The sequence below is a fragment of the Channa argus genome, chromosome 14 (genome assembly GCF_033026475.1).
Source record: "Channa argus isolate prfri chromosome 14, Channa argus male v1.0, whole genome shotgun sequence".
In the NCBI taxonomy this organism is placed as follows: domain Eukaryota; kingdom Metazoa; phylum Chordata; class Actinopteri; order Anabantiformes; family Channidae; genus Channa; species Channa argus.
The window spans coordinates 12,914,967-12,933,392 of record NC_090210.1 but is presented as its reverse complement, the minus strand read 5'-3'; the positions used below and the strand labels follow the sequence as shown (position 1 = coordinate 12,933,392).

General features: G+C 38.9%; 2 protein-coding genes across 7 annotated transcripts in view; one reads left to right on the top strand and one right to left on the bottom strand.

Moving 5' to 3' along the window:
* astn1 (astrotactin 1) overlaps nt 1-3,843 on the top strand; it is a 391,153-nt gene extending 387,310 nt beyond the window's left edge. For all 5 annotated transcript variants that reach the window (XM_067474376.1, XM_067474375.1, XM_067474374.1 and 2 more), the window contains one exon: nt 1,585-3,843. In XM_067474376.1, coding sequence (XP_067330477.1) covers nt 1,585-1,822 — 238 coding nt within the window. In that variant the 3' untranslated portion in view covers nt 1,823-3,843. The remainder of the gene's footprint in view (nt 1-1,584) is intronic.
* A 2,066-nt stretch (nt 3,844-5,909) lies between these two features.
* Nucleotides 5,910-18,426, bottom strand: part of pappa2 (pappalysin 2) — a 77,811-nt gene continuing 65,294 nt past the window's right edge. The window contains exons 26-28 of one of the 2 annotated variants that reach the window (XR_010910594.1): nt 11,476-11,574; nt 8,591-8,811; nt 7,539-7,670 (exon numbers count right to left, since the gene is read on the bottom strand). Coding sequence is in view for 1 of the 2 variants with exons in the window: in XM_067474370.1 (XP_067330471.1) it covers nt 7,551-7,670; nt 11,476-11,574 (219 nt within the window). In the remaining variant the exon portion in view is untranslated. Of the gene's footprint in view, nt 7,671-8,590; nt 8,812-11,475; nt 11,575-18,426 lie in introns of both variants that reach the window. The other variant, XM_067474370.1, reaches the window with a different exon arrangement.

Sequence of the window (18,426 nt, the reverse complement as noted above, 5' to 3'; positions counted from 1 at the left end):
TCCATACTTATCTTAATATGCAGCACTCGAAGTGGGACACAGTGGGTTATCAGGGAACAAGACACTGTTGCTACCGCTGGCCCCTCCCCCATCGGTGTGTGAGTGTGTGTGTGTGTGTGTGAGATTGTGAGTGCGAATGGGTGAATAAGAAGCAGTGTAAAGTGCTTCGAGTGACAATAGGCAGAAAAACCCTATATAAGTACTGACCATTTACCATTTAAAAAAGTACTTGTACTTTGTTACTTTCCACCACTTACTGTACTTATATTTCTTCCTGTGTTCACTTATTTTGACAAATGAAACTCAAGAGTTCCAGGACAGAAGAACTTTTATTTAAACCATGTCAAAAATGTTCATGCTTCTGTGAGTCTAGAGATGAAGAGAACAAAATTACACCTACAATAAGCAAAATAGCTGAGTGAGTAGCAGCAAATTTACCTTATATCGGCCATGTCTCTACGACCAACGTGTAGTCTAAGAATAACTTTGCAAGGTGGCATAAATAATCAATATATAAAACATAAACTTTGAGATTAAAGAATACACTTTTTAGATGAGGCGTTTTGACACTTCGAGTCGTCATTAAAAATGGCGTGATGTCCTGCTGAGAAACCACAGTGCCTCCTCAAAGGGATGTTATTCGCAGGTGTAATGAGCTGTGCCTACTGTTCATCATCATCCTCGGCGTTCTGCTGACAATTCAAGTTTGCTTCTACAGAAAAGAGAATGTTTGTCCTCATGCTCTTAGAGCCATTTACGTATCCTGTGACACACTGTGGGCTGTGGCTTCTTTTTAAAGACTCTACAATACAGGTCTGATTCAGTATTGCTGTCATTGCAGCTTCCCTCATCTCCGCAGAGGAGTTCTGTTAGATTGATCTTGGTCACTTGTTTCAACAAGGTCATCCTCGTCTGATTACTCAGTTTGGCCTGACAGCCCAATTCTAGAAAGAGTTGAGGTGGTTCCAGACAGACTGTCAGTATTATTTACTATTTGCTTTAGAAATGGATTTATACACTTGTCCTGATCTACTCCTTACCACAAATTGCTAAAACAGAGGTCTATAGAGATTTTCTTCATGGTTGGTTTTTGTCCTGACGTGCAGTGTGAATTGTGGGACCTTGCATACAGACATGTGAGCCTTTCTAAACTATGTCCTTTTAGTTCCATTTGCCACAGGTGGACTAGAGTCAACTCGAGAGGCAAAACGCATCTGAAGGAAAAATATTTTTTCACTTGTCAATATAGGTTATTCCAAGGGTAAAAAAAGTTTTTTTTAGTTTCAAGTGTGCAAAAAGTAAAGGTGGGGATAGTTTTGTATGGCTACTCTATAATGTGACAAAACCTTACAACCTCCGCAGACCTGAAAAACAACACAAGAAAGGTAAAAAGTTTCCAGTCTACGTGACAGTCTGTCTTGGTGAGTACTGTCTGTATGGTACAGGCAGGTGAGGCAGAGGAGGATGATGTTTCCCTAATAATCCCCCTCTGAAAACTCTTCTCTCTTGTACCGTTGGATATATGTGCACAGAAAGTCTTTGCAAGCACACACATTAAACCTGTGCCTTGTGTTGTTGTAACAGGAAGGCTGGCCTCATCCTCTCCCAGTTAGATGAACTCTCCCCGTGGTGTAAGGGTCTTCTTCAGGAGCCGAAGATCGGGCTGCGCAGGATGTCCCTAAAATTCTTGTCCTGCCGTTACACTGACACCAAGGCCTTTGGGCTGAACTGGTCGGACATGGGCCAGGACGTACACAAGGCTTGCGATGAGCAGACGCTCACTGTCATGTACAATGACTACGGAGACCCCAAGGACCTTTAAGGGTATTGTGATATTTGAGTTCAGATGTTCACAGGGACATGTTAGGTTTGTCAAACTCAACAAAGAAGCAAATGAAATGCAGGTTTTACATTTATTTCCACAGGATCTTTGCAGTTAAGGTGAACTTTTCTCGATTTGGCTTTACCACATTATTGGTACAGTAAATACACCCCAAACTGTAACCAGAGCATCCATGCTTTTTTGTTGTGCCTTATGTTTAGCTCCATTTTTTTCAAATGAAAAGACGAGTACAGTTGCTTACAGTGGTTTACACACACTCACTGGGCTTTAAATTATTGTCTTGAAATGTTTTTGCTACAATTGGATTTATGGTCAGGTGAGTCAAAGATTGAGTTGTTGGATCAGTGATATTGTTGGAGGAGTGAAGGTGAGAAATTTAGTAACACTGTTCCCACTGATACGTTTGGAAGTGGTAGCATTGTGTTCTGAGGCTGCTTTGCTGTCAGTGAACCTGGTGCATTGAACAGAGTGGATGGAATAATGATGGAGGAGGATTATCTCAGAATGTTTCAGCATAACCTCAGACTATCAGCTAGATGGTTAAAACTTGGACACTACACTTGGTTGTTCCAACAGGACAGTGACCCCAAACACACGTCAAGGCTGCTTGTGTAAAGGATAAAGCCTTCCAAAGTCCTGACCCCAGCACTATCAGAAATATGTGTACCGTCTGTGCCACAAAACCCACAAACTTAATTAGCAAACATTTATTTAAACTCCACAGAGAGGAGTGGCCTAATATCCAACCAGAAGTCTGTCTGAAGCGTATTGATATCTGCTAAGTTAAAGATTTTGATGGGACATTTAACAAAATGTCAGGAACCTGTGTTGATGTGAGGAAAATGCTAATTGAACAAATGTTGTGCGTGACATTCTTGGGTTTTTTGTTTATTGAAGGTGTGTGTTGTACAGTGATTCTGCCCCAGCAAAAACTAAAATAAACTATTCAAATAAATCATTTGAAGCCCAGTGTTACATAAGTGAATTTAAACTCTTGTTCGCAACTGTAAGTAAAAAGTAGGCAAATCTTGAGGTGAGGTGCTTCACCTTTCCAGCTTTATGCCACTTTAATTCTAATTGGTCCTTTTCCATTTCTAGAAAAAAAAAGTATAACAATAAAATATGTTTCTTGTTAGAAATCAAAATCTGGACAAAAGCACTGTTGGGAGTCTAGACTGAACTACCAGAGCTACTAAGGCTAAATTGTTTATTTACAGCCCAATTTCTCTATAGAATTTAATTTGTCATTGGCAGTTAGTGTGAGGCCTTCCTCTGTTGAGTATCTCTGATCAAAGCATGGTCGACCAAAGGGGATTCAAATTGAGTATTGCTCGAGTCTCCATCTGTAAAACTTGAGGCACCATTTAGGCAAATCAAAATTTCTTCACTTTTTTTTTTTTTTTTTTTTTTTTTTTTGAGGATGATGTTGTGTTTAAAATGGGAGCAGGAAGGGCATCCGACATAAAACCTGATGCTAAATCAGCCTGCGAAACATGTTCCGCTGTGGTGACCCCCGAAGGGGCAAGCCGATGTTGCGTTTAAAATGCATCTCAAAAATGTAACGTGCCACTAATGCAAATTTCCAAGTGGAACTAAACACAAGGGCATGCACTTTATTTCAGCGTGTTTCTCTGATGGATTTGAGATCAAGTTAAATTCCTTAAAAAACAAAGACCGGACAGTTTTTTAGCCTAAATCTGGCATTTTAACCGTGTAGTCTAGATATGCAAAGTAATTTCATTCAGCTTCTTCATATTTAATCAGACGTTAAAGTGGGTTTACATCAGGCCATATGCCCCGTTTAAATCCAAAAAACAACTCTCCATGTCAAGGAAGTGAAACAGAAACAGCAGTCATCGTGGCTTTGTGGGTATCCTGCATCCAAACTTTCACCTGGATGCAATGACATGACTTATTATCCAAAATCAATGTGTTTTTTTTTTTTTTTTTTTCTTTTTTGAGGACCTAGGCGAGACCAGACCATTTTATTATAAACAACTCATAGTCTCCATTTCACTTTCATTCCAACCTGGTTAATAGTTTAGGGGTTTATAGCTTCAGCTGCGTGTCATATGCATTTCTTATAAATAACTGCAAAAACAGCCAACAGGTGAACACTTGGGCTAAACATCCAATATCTCTCTCACTTTTATGCTTTATTATGTAAATGTATAGATGACAATTTGCAGTTTTTAAGTCAACCCCATTTTAAAAAAATATATTTTGAGTTCTACACAGTGATCCATGTTTCTGTGAGAAAGGTGACACAGCATGTGATCATTTTACTATAATTGTTAAACGCAGACAAAGCACGGATGGATTACAAGACAATTTGCCCCTGGGCGCAGACATGTTAAAGCCCCCACCCCCCCACCCCATTAGATCAAGACACACAGAGTTAAAGAGACTGTGATAGTTTTAGTACCTTTTTAGTTAATGTGTAGCTTACTGATTATTTTAATTTGTATTTGTGTCTTTGTAGTGGTTTGCAGACCTTTCGAGCTGTTTTGAATCTCATTTATTTTCACCTCTTTTTAGTTTATTTGAAGTTTTGTGTCTTAGTTGTTTGATAGATGAATAAATACTAACACTCACTTTGTACAGAGGCTCTGATCCACTGGGCCCCTGAGCCTGTGCCAAGTCAGCCCATTCAGTAATTCCTCCATGAGACAAAGGTATGTAGAAAAAACAGGATAGTCTTCTGAAGGTTATTTTATAAGTACAGACATTTAAATTTAACTCCGTACATAGTGTTATTGTAAAATTAGAACCTGCTGAATGTAGTACAAATAGTCTGCATTTGAAAAGGAAGCTGCTATAAAGAGCTTTTTACTAAATGACAAGCATCATAGATTAGATTTGTTCAGCACAACCTTCCCAAATTATTTACCAGTATTTTCTTTTATCATCCTAATCTTTTAACCTCATACTTCAACTAAAAAAAGTGATAAAGGTTATCTGCCAAGCGTCTTGTTTTCTAATGGCTTCTCTGTTTCAATTTCATGCAACTTTGTTAGTCTTTAGAAACTTTTGACATTTCCACTAATACGCGTTGTTGTAAATATCTTTATTCTTTCATTTGATTTGATTCCTTATGTTATTCTCATAATTTCACACTGTGCAGTGCCCATTTTGGAGATTGATGTCAATGAAATGCAAGTGTATATTAATTGTTGACTTTCTAACGTGATACAGAACACAGGGTGGGGAGTTCTGTATAGACACAAAGCTATTTCATAAATGCATCACATTCTAGCAGAGTACAGTGTTTTACTGCTGTAAATAAATGTAAAACAGCTGATATTTTACGACGTGTGTGCTTTAGTAGATACAGTATTGCTTAGTAATATCTGCTGGTTAGATTAGTTTTCGCAATCAGATCGATTCATTTATTCCTGTTAATGTAAAGAACTGAAGAAATCTGATTGTGATAAAAAGACCTGTTTTAAGAAGAATGTGAAGCAACCATGTACTATCTGCATGATATTATTCCCTCTGTACTGTATGTGGCAGTATAAAGTCATCTTTTTCACTTTAATCTTTGCTACTTCAAAGAACAATAAAGAATATATTATGAAAAGTGGCTGTATTAACATTTTTGCCTCCTCTTTGCAATCACATGGAGCCTTTGTCAGAATAAATCTTTCAGTACGGAAAATATAAATAATCTTGTGTTACTGTCATATTCGTGTGGCATTCTGGCCTGTAGTTACTGTTTGTTGCATTTGTATTTCAGTCATCCTTTAACATTTATAATGCTATGAAAAAACTCTTGGAACAAGCCCAGACATAGTTTCTGAACTGATGTGTATGCTGATGTGATTTATGTAAGACATGTGCCCAGTGTATTATTTTGTCATTCTACTTAAGTGCAGCAGCACATGCACATATACTAGTATATCTTTCTCAGAATAACAGTTATTTATATCTTACACAGTATAAAACCAGATAAAAAGCAGTGGAGTAAATCTAATCGAATCTAATCTAATCGAATTTCTAAGCTAATGTAAACAATCTAAATCTAATTCAAATGTCTGAGAGATTCCAGAGAATTTCCAGAGATGTGAAATTTATTCATCAAAAGAAATATCTGATTACAAAAGATTAAGCTGAGAATACAAACTGTCTTGACATTTGTTTAATGCTGAGATAGAAAGCTTAGTTTATAAATGAGGCACTTGTTTAATTGTTCTTTTTGCAAACCATAGAAATATAGTCCCTCTGCAAAAAACCAATAAATGTACAAATATATAAGAAATGCGGTTATGTGCAATTAGTAACACAAAATAAATGCAATTCTTCCTTTGATAATTATTGTAATTTCAAACTTAAAAGCACTTAATGTCCATGCACATTTTGACATACTGTGCAAATAAAGAGAAACAAATTGCAAATGATTATTCCACCACACTTCATAGTAGGTGATATAAAGTGGCTATTTATTACGTACAGAGTATAAAGTACTGTAAAATATCACAAACAACATGATTACACTTTATAGATACAATATCTGTGGGGCGTACTTCAAATTTCCAGGCTAACTGAGAACAGAACCTTTCAGACAAACAAACCATGCAGCCATGTGAAGTTTTGAGCTTCCTAACAGCATCTGAGCACATTATGGCCGGGGTTCCCGAAAGTATTTTTAGAGTGTGTGTAATTGGAGTTCTTGTGCAATGATTCATGGAGCAACCCAACACCAAAGCTGGTCAGATTGTATTTAATCACAGTTTTCTGGGGGTTTTTTGTTTTGTTTTTTTGTATTACTAGATCTGTGATATAAATAGCGTTGACTTGTGTCACTAATATGTGAACTACTGTATGTTAGGTGACCCAAATATATTAGTCTATACATGTTAGTTTTTACAGATACGCATCCTCTTACATTCCTAAGCTAAATGTCAGAAACAACAGTTTTGTAGCAGGATCTGATGCATGATGATTCTAGAGATTAAAAATAATTTCAGTATGAGAAGGAATCTGCCATGAGAAGTGTTTTGAGGTAATGTGCAATATAATACAACTCATCTATCTTATCTTTTTCTCTTTGCCCATATGACTTTGATTTGATATGACTTGGCCTCATTTAGTTTTGAGTTGACATCAGTCCATTTTAGCTCCAATATGACTTAAATATGGTAGTGTAATAAGTTTATGAGATTCTAATATGACTGGATGCTACAGTAAACACAGTTAGTAGCAGTAGCAGTACTCTAAGGTCTGAGCATGTACTCAATAGTTTTCAGGCACAGCCAGTTCTTTTTGTTTCTTTATCCCGAGACTAATCAAGTCCAGAAAAGTACTTGGATCCATTTGCAACATTGATTTGATCCAATTATGATGACTTGATATGTACAAGGCCTATTTAAACTAGACCTCAGTGTTTCCTTAGTTAGGCTCACACACAAATCCAGCAGTGAATGTAACCCTTTAGTTCTTAACAGGAAAGGGAAACTGTATATTCACATGTGGGTGTTATTTGGCTGGACTGAAGACAAAAACAAATGTCAAACCAACATGACTCATGTGATCCTGTGTTTTAACAGTAACATCACTTATGGTAAAACAAAAATGTCCTTTTATTGTATAAAGTCCAACTTCAATGACATTCTTCACTTTATTAAATGTTAAAACTGAAATTATTTATTTGTTGTGGCGTATAGTCTGTGGTTTGACTCGGCCTGACTAGCTTTTTCATCCCTCCATCTTATTGCACTCCTCCTCCAGCGCCACCTCCTACTTCCAAGTGTTTCGTCTTATTCTCTTCGGCATCCGGATCACGACAAGTGCACTCTTCTTGGTTGCAGTCGGCCCCAAACTGAATGACCTGTCATTACACAACAAGCACAAGATTTAACACTCTTCCCTGAAACCACTTGAAATATCCCAGTCTATGCCTGGATTCAACCAAAAGACAAGATTAGACTCTTCAGGCCCATCAGGTAAAGATAAAATTTTGAATGAATGATTTAACCTGTATATCTGCTGTGTTAGTGGATATGGGACCATGTAACTGCAGACCTGTCAATCGTTCCAAGCACTACGTTTCCATGCAGCACCACAATATTAAAAACACAGGGTGCTTTTCATGTTGCACCGTGAATATAATAGATTAAAGGCCTATGAAAGAAGCATGAAAAACAGTAACTGGGTTAAAGGAAATATGGCATCAGGGCATTCAGTGAAAGGACTGAAAAATGCACTAGATGAGGATGTTTTCCTGTAGGGTTTGCTAGTGAACGCTTTTATGCTGAAAGGTAAGTACCACTTAGAAACCTGAGAGTCGCCTTAGTAGACTAGTTGTATTTCCTCACTGTTTCAAAGAGAACTCTTACGGCCCCCTGGAGGCCAATAAAGCGCATGATGTCAAATGGTTCAACGTGGCCTTTGAATGGCGACAAACCTTGAAGGTCTTTGGGGGAAAGGAGGTAGGAACGCACCGCCCTGGAGGTAAACGGATGAACACATGTTAAGAATCAACAACAAGAGGCTGCCAGCTCTTGTCTAGGAAGCGAGCCATCACCACAGGTTGCAAAATAAACTCTGGTGCTCTGCGAAACAGTCTGTTGCAAGAAATGTAAACATTCACTCCTGGAGAGAAGGAGTGAGAGTAAGATTGAGAGAAAGAAAGGAAGAGGAATAAAGGAGAGTGGGAGACAGAGAAAGAAAATACAAATCATGGCAAGAAAGGCGAGAAAGAGGGTGGGAGGTAGCAGTTTGTCGGCCTTCACTGCTGACTGCACTCACTTTTGAAGGGTGATGCAGTTGATGGCAGCGTAATAGTTTCAGTGAGGGCTGCAGAAGACCCAGCTTTCCTTACAAACGCCGCCAGCCCCATTTATGGTGAATCTGCATGGTTATGAGCTGTTTCCGTACCAGCTTCATCTTCATGCTTGTTTCAGCTTCATCCACAGAAACAGGATCCAATTATTTTGACTGTGCCTGTTAATCGGCCTCTCCACTGTGTGCTGTAATATGTACAGGAACAGAATCCATGTGACAGCAAAGCTTTCAAAGTAGAGCTGATCGATTATTGATTTTCAAATCTATATTGCAATTCAACGTAACACAAACTTCAAATCACAAAAGGTTTTAGGCTGTGATTAAAACATTTTTCTTAGGTTCTAAATAATGAGAGAAGATTCCCCGCAGGCCTCTTATGCAGAGATCTGCCATTCCCTGCCTACAGAGGAAATGAGTGACAGTGAATCAAGAAAGTTCACAAAGACACATACAAGTTTAACTTTGGTGCTGCTAAGTGTGGTGGAAATGGTCTCAGCAAACCTAGAGGGGAGTGAGCAGGAGACAACACCAGGGTCAAAGGGAATAGTTACATTGACGTTAACTTGTTTTTAGATATTTTAAACGAGTGAGCTCCAGGTACAGGTGTCATGCTGACTGTTTTCTCCACAATAACTAAAAAAACCACTACTGGACTGTGTTTAAAGAGTTAATAATTAAAAACATATCTGCTAATCCGACCTCCAAATGCTACCTGGGTAAGATAAGTTTCAGCTGAAAGGTAGATGGTAGATGAAAAATTGCAAAGGTAGACAGGGGGAAAAGAAGCCATTAAGATCAGAATAGTTGAATAAATAGGTTAGTCAAGGCAATGTTTTCTGCTGTGTGCACATTTGCATGCATGTGTTTGTGGATATGATGGTATTCTGTGCAATGCTGGGTTGTTATGGCTTGTTTGCACTGAATAATACAGACAAAAATTAACTTTCAAAAAGACAAAAAACTCATTAATTGGCAATTGCGAAAAACTAAAAATCCCAATTTTTATTTTCTCTAGTCCTTTTTGTCTTCTCTGCTGCTTTTACTACTTTTTCAGACTAAACATAGATTGCAATTAACAAATCAAAGGAAGATTGTGTTTCCATTGTGGACGTGGCAGCTTAGTTATTCTTCTGGCGCTTTCCCATGTTGCCAACTGTCTAAATCCCACCTGAATCATCTCTTGTTTATTTCTCTTGTCAACAACTATCCGTGTAAATAAAACCAAAAGGGCCAGAACTCTACAAAATCTATAAAAAATGAGTTAGCTAGCCCCATTAGACCAACCTAGACATAAAAACATATGAATACTGATACTACATGAGGGTTATCTAGATCTTCAGCTACTGGAACAGTTGCTTACTGTAAGTGATCATTGCTTGTAACAGAATACAGCAAAAATTTAATTTGTATCGTTATTATGTATGTTTTTAATTAATGAGTCTTCAAATTGTAGCATGCTGTAATAAAGCATCTCAAATCCAGCAGTTTCTTATGTACTATGACAGAAAATATGCGGTGTGGCTTACACTGCATTGAAAACCTGTAATTTCCCAAACCTGCATAACGTAAGCGGAGCCACATAGAAACTGCGAGTTCTGTAAACAAACCCAGCTCCTTGCTACCCCCGCCTGCTCCATCACTCTTGACTCTTACAGTGGTTTAGTTCACTTCCTCAGAGCGACCTCCGCTTACTGAGCTGCTGTTTTACAGTGGCTGAGTAAACTACACAGCGTCAGACACCTCGCTGCTCAATCTCGTATACCTGCCACCTCCCCCTTCCCCTGTAAAAGAACAGCTAGTGGCAGTCTGGCAACTCATTTATTATGACGGCAGCTACAGACTCGCTGAACTCATTCTCCATTTATGAAGGAGCTGCCAGTGACTCATTCTGTGCTGTGGACATGAAAAAGACAGCTGGGGTTCCGATGAGACAGGGTCCCCGTAAATGAGTGTCACGAATAGGTATATAGTGCGCGCGTGTGTGTGTATGTGTGCGTGTCGGGGGGGGTACTTCCCAAACATTCACATGGGAGAGAAGTTCTCATAAAAGCACAGGAAAATGAGAAAAAAACGTGTTTTTCTAAAGCAGTTGAGTCATTGAGTGGCTTGGTTTCTACCACTGACTCGACCTCGGCTTGTTCATTATTATTCATACCATTCCTCTTAGCCACACAATATAAACAGCAATCATTTAGAGCAATTAGTGGAATGTGTAATTTGCATTTGGTAGCGAGCGTGAAAAAGTGATCACCAGGAAGCGTATGTTAGAATGGAATAAAGTGCTAAAACTGTCATAGTAATAACTGCATTTCCTTTGGTATCATATGAGTCTATCGAAGTGTGTTCTGATGTTCCAAGACCTGACCAGCTCCTCACAGTTCTTTTCTTCTCCAGTGAAGTAAAGGCTTAATGTAAAAGGTGAGAAAGTGTATGACAGCATGGGGTGGTTAAAACTTGCTCATTTACCATTTGACTGGTAATGCTGGAGGGCACATCTTTCCTCTGCTGTTATAAGTACAGACAGGGGAGACAAAATAAGCACAGTCGTTAACAGGAGAGAGGGGAAAGTAGCAGGAATCTTTGTTTGTTTGCTTGGTCTCCTGCGTAGCACAGCACTCAGCACTCAGCCTCTAAGATCCATCCATCAGACACGAGCAAACAACACTTTGCCGCCTTTCTAACAACTTGGACAGAACGTTACCTTAAAAGTTATGTGTGGTTAAAGAAGTCTTTTAAAACATATTTTTTTATAATTAAATGAATAAAGCAAAAAAATAAAAATCAGTCATATCTTCCAGTGCAAATATGACATACAGGAAGCGCAGCACTGTAAATCTCTCTCTGTGTACCTTTCTGGTTGAGAGTGTGGATGGGCAGCAGTCTCCTCCGTCATACTGGCAGTACGCCCGGTTGTTAATGGTGTCACACCAGCCATCCCCTCCAAACGGCTAGACAGAAGTGACAAGCAACAAAAAAGTATTTAGGACTGAGAAATCATTCTTCCTACGAATATCTACGGGTATAAACATGTCAAATTTAGGACTTTTTCAGACCTTTTTAATACCACTTTAAAATTTAAGACCAAAACGTGATGGAATTATACAATAATAATTCGAAGTCCAAAAGCAAATATTTTTCCAAGTAAACACTTCAATTAAAGTTTAATGAACAGTAAGCAGAACTTTCATCCCAAAGCTAAGTTAACCCGTTACTGAAAGATTCTCAACACTGATAGTAGAAAAAAATGGATTTACCACTTTTCCGAACTAGAAAATATTTGCATGTATACACGTCCAAAGATTGAATAAGGTCGACTGGGTGGAGTCATCCACATGTAAGGATTACGACCCTAACTCATTAAACCCCTAAGTTGGGGTTGTTAGATGTGGCCCTCTTGGTGGATGTCCTAATCTTCCTGGGGATGATTAAGACCACTATGAAAGGGCAGAATGAAAACTGAGAGACAGGTTGTGCCTGAAGCCGCCTCCTCTGTTAACAGAAGGATTTTCCATGTGAACACAAATGGATTCACATACTCTTCTTTCAAACCATCTGTCTTCTCTGTCCAAAATGTGGACATAGCCATCCTCAGACCAGTGTCCTTTGTCCTTCAGCTGTGGGTACTCTGCTGATTCTGGTGCTGTGATTGGCCATCGTCTTGTGTAGAGGCTGTTTGGTTTCTCCAGTGTAGAGCTCTTAACACACGTCTCTGCACTGGACTGCATACGCTATATTGCTCTTGTGTTTGGGTATCGGATCTTTCAGATAGACGAGTCTTTGTCTCGATGTGTTGGTAGGTTTGAAGTGAAAAGGTCTGTGGTGTTTTGAGCTTCTCTGAAAATCCGGTAATGTAACGAATCACCAGGTTTCCAATCATATCTGAACCAGTGGGTTGGTGCTGTCCCTGGGAAGGAGTTTAGTGCTTTGTTCTCAGCTTCCTCCATGTGTATGTATAAGTAATTCACCTACAGAGGTGGATTCTTCAGACAGAAACATGGCTGTGCCATGGGTTGTCCAGTGTCACCTTTTGTTGCCAACCTAAACATTGAGGAAGTGGAGAAGAAAGCACTCAATTCCTTCCATCACCCAAGAAATGTCCTAGTGACGTTTATCATTCGCATTCACATGTAGTGTCTGTCACAAAACTTCATCCTACTAAGTAACTTGAACTGTTTTCATCCACTCTCCCTCACATTCTCAGCAGCTTCTTTTAACACCTCTCTAGTTGAACCTCTGCTGCTACACCTCTCTTGAAATTACTTCCAAGTAAAAATGTTATAAATATACAATACACTGGAGCAAGAGATGCTTATTATTTTAACGGACACTTGAATTTGAACTGGGGCAAATAAGGGAGACAGAACAGTAATTTGACAACTCGTCCAGTATGCATCACGATACTCCAAATATCAGTCCATGACAATTCCTCAAACTGTTTTTGTAATGCTTTGGACAGAGTGTGGGTGCTTCCGAATGAAGCATTGAGTGATATACAAGTTTATGGAATTTGAATCATATAGAATCTCAAACACATTATGATGAAGGCCTGTTATATGTTTTGGACTAAATGTTCAGGGCTTCCCTGAAGTGCCAACAATGCGAAAATAGGTGCTGAGTGCCAAAGATACTTTTGACTTTCTCCATTGGACTGATGGAGTCATTTCAAAGACTCGGGGTTCTACTTAACCTGTGCAGGGGGAGAGAGCAGCTGCTGAGAAGATTTCTGCAGTTTTCTCTTCACTTCAAAGAACTCTATACTTGACGAATCCCTTTGCCTTTCCCAACTAAACTGCCATGGCCTTAATAAATCAATTTAATTGTTCTGTTTCTGAGTAAATACTTTACCAGCAATCTCACCAGATGCGTCCTCCAAATCACTACTATTATCTTTGCCTCTATATGGCTGTCAAGCATAATACGGACTTGCTTACTTAGCCAACTTATTTTTATATTGTAGAGATTTCTGTAGCTAAGCTTTACTGCGGGTTCCACATGGATATTTTTATATACTTACTTTACTTGTTAACTAGGTTAAAATTTGCAGACCCCAAACTTCGTCCACAGGACGTTAATTTTGAGATCAGGGTTCATGTTGAGGTTGATTAGTATTCACATCCCCTTCGAGGCACAATTTACATTACTCTTAATAGCAATGCAAAGACCCTATTATAAGCAATAAACCAGCAAGAGTCCGCTGTGCATATTAGTCCCCGGTGGGTAATTAAAAGGTCAACTGGTTTATGTATTTCTTTTATGCAGAAACTCCTTGACCAAAGTGTAAAGGAGACATACAAAGCAGCAGCAGCAAAGCCCACACAGTACATCACATTAATGCACCTCTTAACATTGGCTATTTCAGGGGAGCGTGTGCTGTCAACAGCACCTGCCAAGCTCTTTATCAGAACATTATAAAACACAGATATGAATTCTTGTGAACACTCTGCTGTTGAGCACTAATATATTTATTTTTTTTACGCCCTACCAAGTATCTGTAAGGTTCTTTAATAGCAGATAATTTATCACGTCCCCCTCCTTAACCTGCTTCTCTCTTCTTGCCCAGAACTCTCTGAAAAGTGTTGGAGGAGTGTGAGGTTTGCCCTTTTCCCTTCTCCATGTGACTCAAAGTGTTTTTCCTTTTGACAGGAAAGATAGTTCAGAGAGTTCAAGGGAGGTCTGTGTGCGTGTGTGTGTGTGTGTGTGTGTGTGTGTGTGTGTTGTGTGTGTGTGTACATTGTGTATTGATGGTCTATGTAGTTTGGGTCTGGGGGTTATAAAACATAGTTCACCGTAGTGTGCCAGGCATTAGGGAATATAAGCCCAGTGCCTGGTGAGTGATCCACTATTTTTACATGCTCATAATACGGAATAACACTGTGATATCTAAAGCAAAAGCTTTCTGCAAAATTACTGTAGACAGATATACAGAAATACTGATCAATCGCCATTGTATGAGCAGCCAGTCTGTAATTCTGAAACTGATTGGCCTACTTTAAATGCATTGAAAGATAATCTGCTGTGATCTATTAGAAGCATGTGTATTAGGAGTGTTCGCAGCATTTGGAGTGAAGAAATTGAAAGTGGACAAGTTCACATTTTGTGTGTGTGTTTACATTTTACAAACAGCCTGCTGGTAGTAAAACAGCTACTGCTACATGGGACTATTAATAATAACACATTGTTTGGTAGTGAGTATTGTTAATATCATGGCCAAACAGCTCAGTTCATTTCCTGCGTTTGAAAGCCAAACTCTGCAGTGACACTTTTTTTCTGCACTTATCACACCAAGTTATCCTCTAATGGTTTCACATTATCCTTTTTAGCAATAATGTCAAACACTCCTTTCACTCTCATTTACACTTATTCTACACATTGAGATAGCTAAATGTTTTCTCATGGTTGTATACATACATATACAAACATATTTTTGCTACAGTTAAAAAAATATACAAGAATACTATGCATAGACACAATTATCTAATTTCAAATCTAAAATGATCTAGGCCCTACTCTGAAATTCTGGCACATTACTGAAAAAAACCATGTGTGACTTTTAATCGTCCTACAACACACCAACGGGGCAAACAACACATTTAATTGCACCATTCTATGATATGGAAATACAATCATGCAGATGTTGCCGCTGCATAAAAATTCAACTTCAGACTCAAGTGTTCAGGCCAAAAACAACTGAAAGCCGTCCGAACCCTCAAAACCATCAACAATTTCTGTTGTAAACCTCAAAAAAGTTCTTGCAGGAAGGACAGTATGCTCTACGGAGAGCATGAATTGATAGCTCTGGATCTTAACCAGTACTTAAAATACTGCCAGTGAGCCCCATACACCTTGGGCACATATTTCTCCATCTGGAGATATTGTAAGGTCTTCCAATTGGAATATTAAAGGGAGACACCAGGGAAGACCTGAAATATGTTGGTTTCATATAATATTCACCGAGTAACCTGCAAACACGGTGGAATTCCCTTGGAATAACTGAAAGATGTGGCTCAGGCAGCAAGCATTTGGCCTTTTTTCTTTAATCTGTTGCCACAAATCTGAACCGGGTATATTACTGGGAATAGATGGACACATAAGTGGAGAATAATTAATCCAAAAGTAAGTCGTTTAAGAATAAGTTATGGGTTTTATTGTGTCAGAAAAGGGCAGGAATTTGTACTTAGAATACAGGGAAGAATTACTTATAACATTGACCTAATTATCGATTATCTTTATTATATTCTTCTTTCTAAAATAATCAAAATGTCTTAATTCCGAATCCATTACATCAAATCCAGGCCACCCTGGTTGTGTTCCTATTAAGTGTTTTTCTCACTCTCTCCAAAGCACATTTCTTGAGATTTCTTTCCATATTCAAGGCCTAAGGCTCATTCGAAACTGTGTTATTTTAAAGCCACTACAAAAACAAAATACTGGGTGAAAATATATATATATATATATATACACAAAGAGCATTTTTTTAAAAACCCTACCACAACCATCTTAACATACCAAGTAAGTTACACAACATGCTATTGAAAAAGGCTGTGTTCCATGCTGGATTTTTAGTTATAAGTGTTATTAGTATTTTATTGGTTACACTGGTATTTGTGCATTTGGCTTCATTTAAACAACTGCAGCATGTTTCAGAATGAATTGGAAGAAACAGCTGTGCATAGTGTAATCACAGATGTCACAGGTGTCATCTTGGTGTCAGATGTGCGTTAGAAAATCAACTATGCCTGATCCTCAATTTATAACAAATTGTTACTTTATTTATGAGGGTTTAATCAAAGAGGTTTAGCCCAGCATCCACCAATTATGAGTTTTAAATAGATTGATTCTGGCCTTTTTGCCTGAAATCCTCATATGGAGGGATTATTGAGTCAATGTGTTTCCTTGGTTTGCTGTTGGGCACAGTGGCGTTGGCACTGCTGCCTCTTAGTTAGAAGGTCCCCGGTTCAAATACACCTGCTGCCTGTAGCTTTTCTGTGTGGACTTTGCATGTTGCATGTGTTGCATGTGGGTTTCCTCTGGGTACACCAGTTTCCCCCCACAGGAGTAAATGTGAGTGTGAATGGTTGTTTGTTTGTGTATGTCTCTCAGAGTTGGCCCAGACCTGGACTGGTGACCTGTCTAGGGTACCCCACCTTGGTATCACCAGGGGGATGAGTTGAAGGCGGAATTTCATTGTGACATGTATGAGCAATATGTACAATGACAATAAAGATTGTTCTTCTTCTTAATCAGTGAACGGTGTGTACATGCACTTAAGAAACCTAGTTACGGGAAATCAGCGTATACATGCAGCTCAAGAGTAACCTGATTTCTCCTCGCGAGCAGATTGTAACTGTATAATGACAGAAAATGCTGCTTTCTGACTTATCTCTCTCTCTCTGCGTGTGTGTTCGTGTCGCAGCACAGTGACAGCACTGGACGAAGAACATGATCCACAGCAGTGTGAATCTTAAAAATCCACGGGAGAAAGTGACTTATTTAGACTTATATGAGACACTTTGTGTAAATTAAATTTTTTGTTGGACTTTGTTTTTAAAATGAGGCGGCAGCACCTATTAACTTGTTACCAATCTCTCCTTTCATTTATTCTTTCACTCAGCTGCTTGCAGTTCACTGTCAGCCTTTGATTACGCAGATGTGCAGTTGGAGAAAGACTATTAGAAACCTGGTTATGTGTATACGTGCCAGAGAATATTGCATTTTCTGACAGAAATCTAATTCCCTACCCCCAATTCAGAAACCAGGGTATTTCGGAAACTAGGTTACAGTCGGCTTTAACCTAGTTCCCACCGGTCCGTGTAAATGCACTTAGTAGCCTGGCAGTGGTAAAGGGACGGCTATGCTGATGCGTGAGCTGAGTTGTACACTAATGAACAACCTGGTGTTAAGGTGGAAAGAGAAGCAGAATGAAAGAAGGGGAGGTAGCAATGGCATCTGGATGAGATCTGGCATACACCATATGCAGCACATGTGGTCTGGTATAAATTACGGTGTTGTGTTGGAGGAGCAGGTTATAAGCAACTGTTTTGCCTAGCAACATTCATGGGAAGGTGGTAGGGGAAAATGTAGTGCTGGCAGGTAGTGAAAATATTTTGTACCATGAGACATCAACAGTTTATGTGTTCCATCAGTATTTCCAGCCCATTCTGAACCCAACAGATGAATACAAAATAGAAACTATTTGGGTTTATGGATAAACATAACTGAACTGAGATGGGCATTAAATCACACAATTTATAATAGGCATTGCACAATATATGCACAATATTTATTATGGCTCTGACATAGACGGTTGACCTATCCAGAGTGTACCCCCTCCTCCTGCCCAATGATTGTTGGAATAGGCTTCAGCTACCCCAAGACCTTGAAGAGGGTGAGCAGTTAAGATAATGATAGATGGAAAATGTTTATTATAGTCTATAATACAAAGGTGATAGATAGCAGTGGGATATATTAGTAAGATCTTGAAATTGATGTGTTGTAAGCAGGAAAAATTAACCAGCCTAAGGATCTGTGCAACTTTGACAGGGGCCATCGTGTTATGGCTAGATGACTGAGTCAGACCATGGCCAAAAAAGCAGGCCATGTGGGATTGAATGTAGTGGTCAATACCCACCAAAAACAGTCCAGTGGAGGACAACCAGTGAAAGGGTCCTGGGTGCCCAAGGCTCCAAAGTTTAATGCTGGCCTTCATCAACAGGTGTTAAAATACACTGTTAAAATACGTTGTAAATGTTAAAATGTTATGGCTTATCAGTTTGTTTTAAAGTTGTTCTTTCCAATTTAAA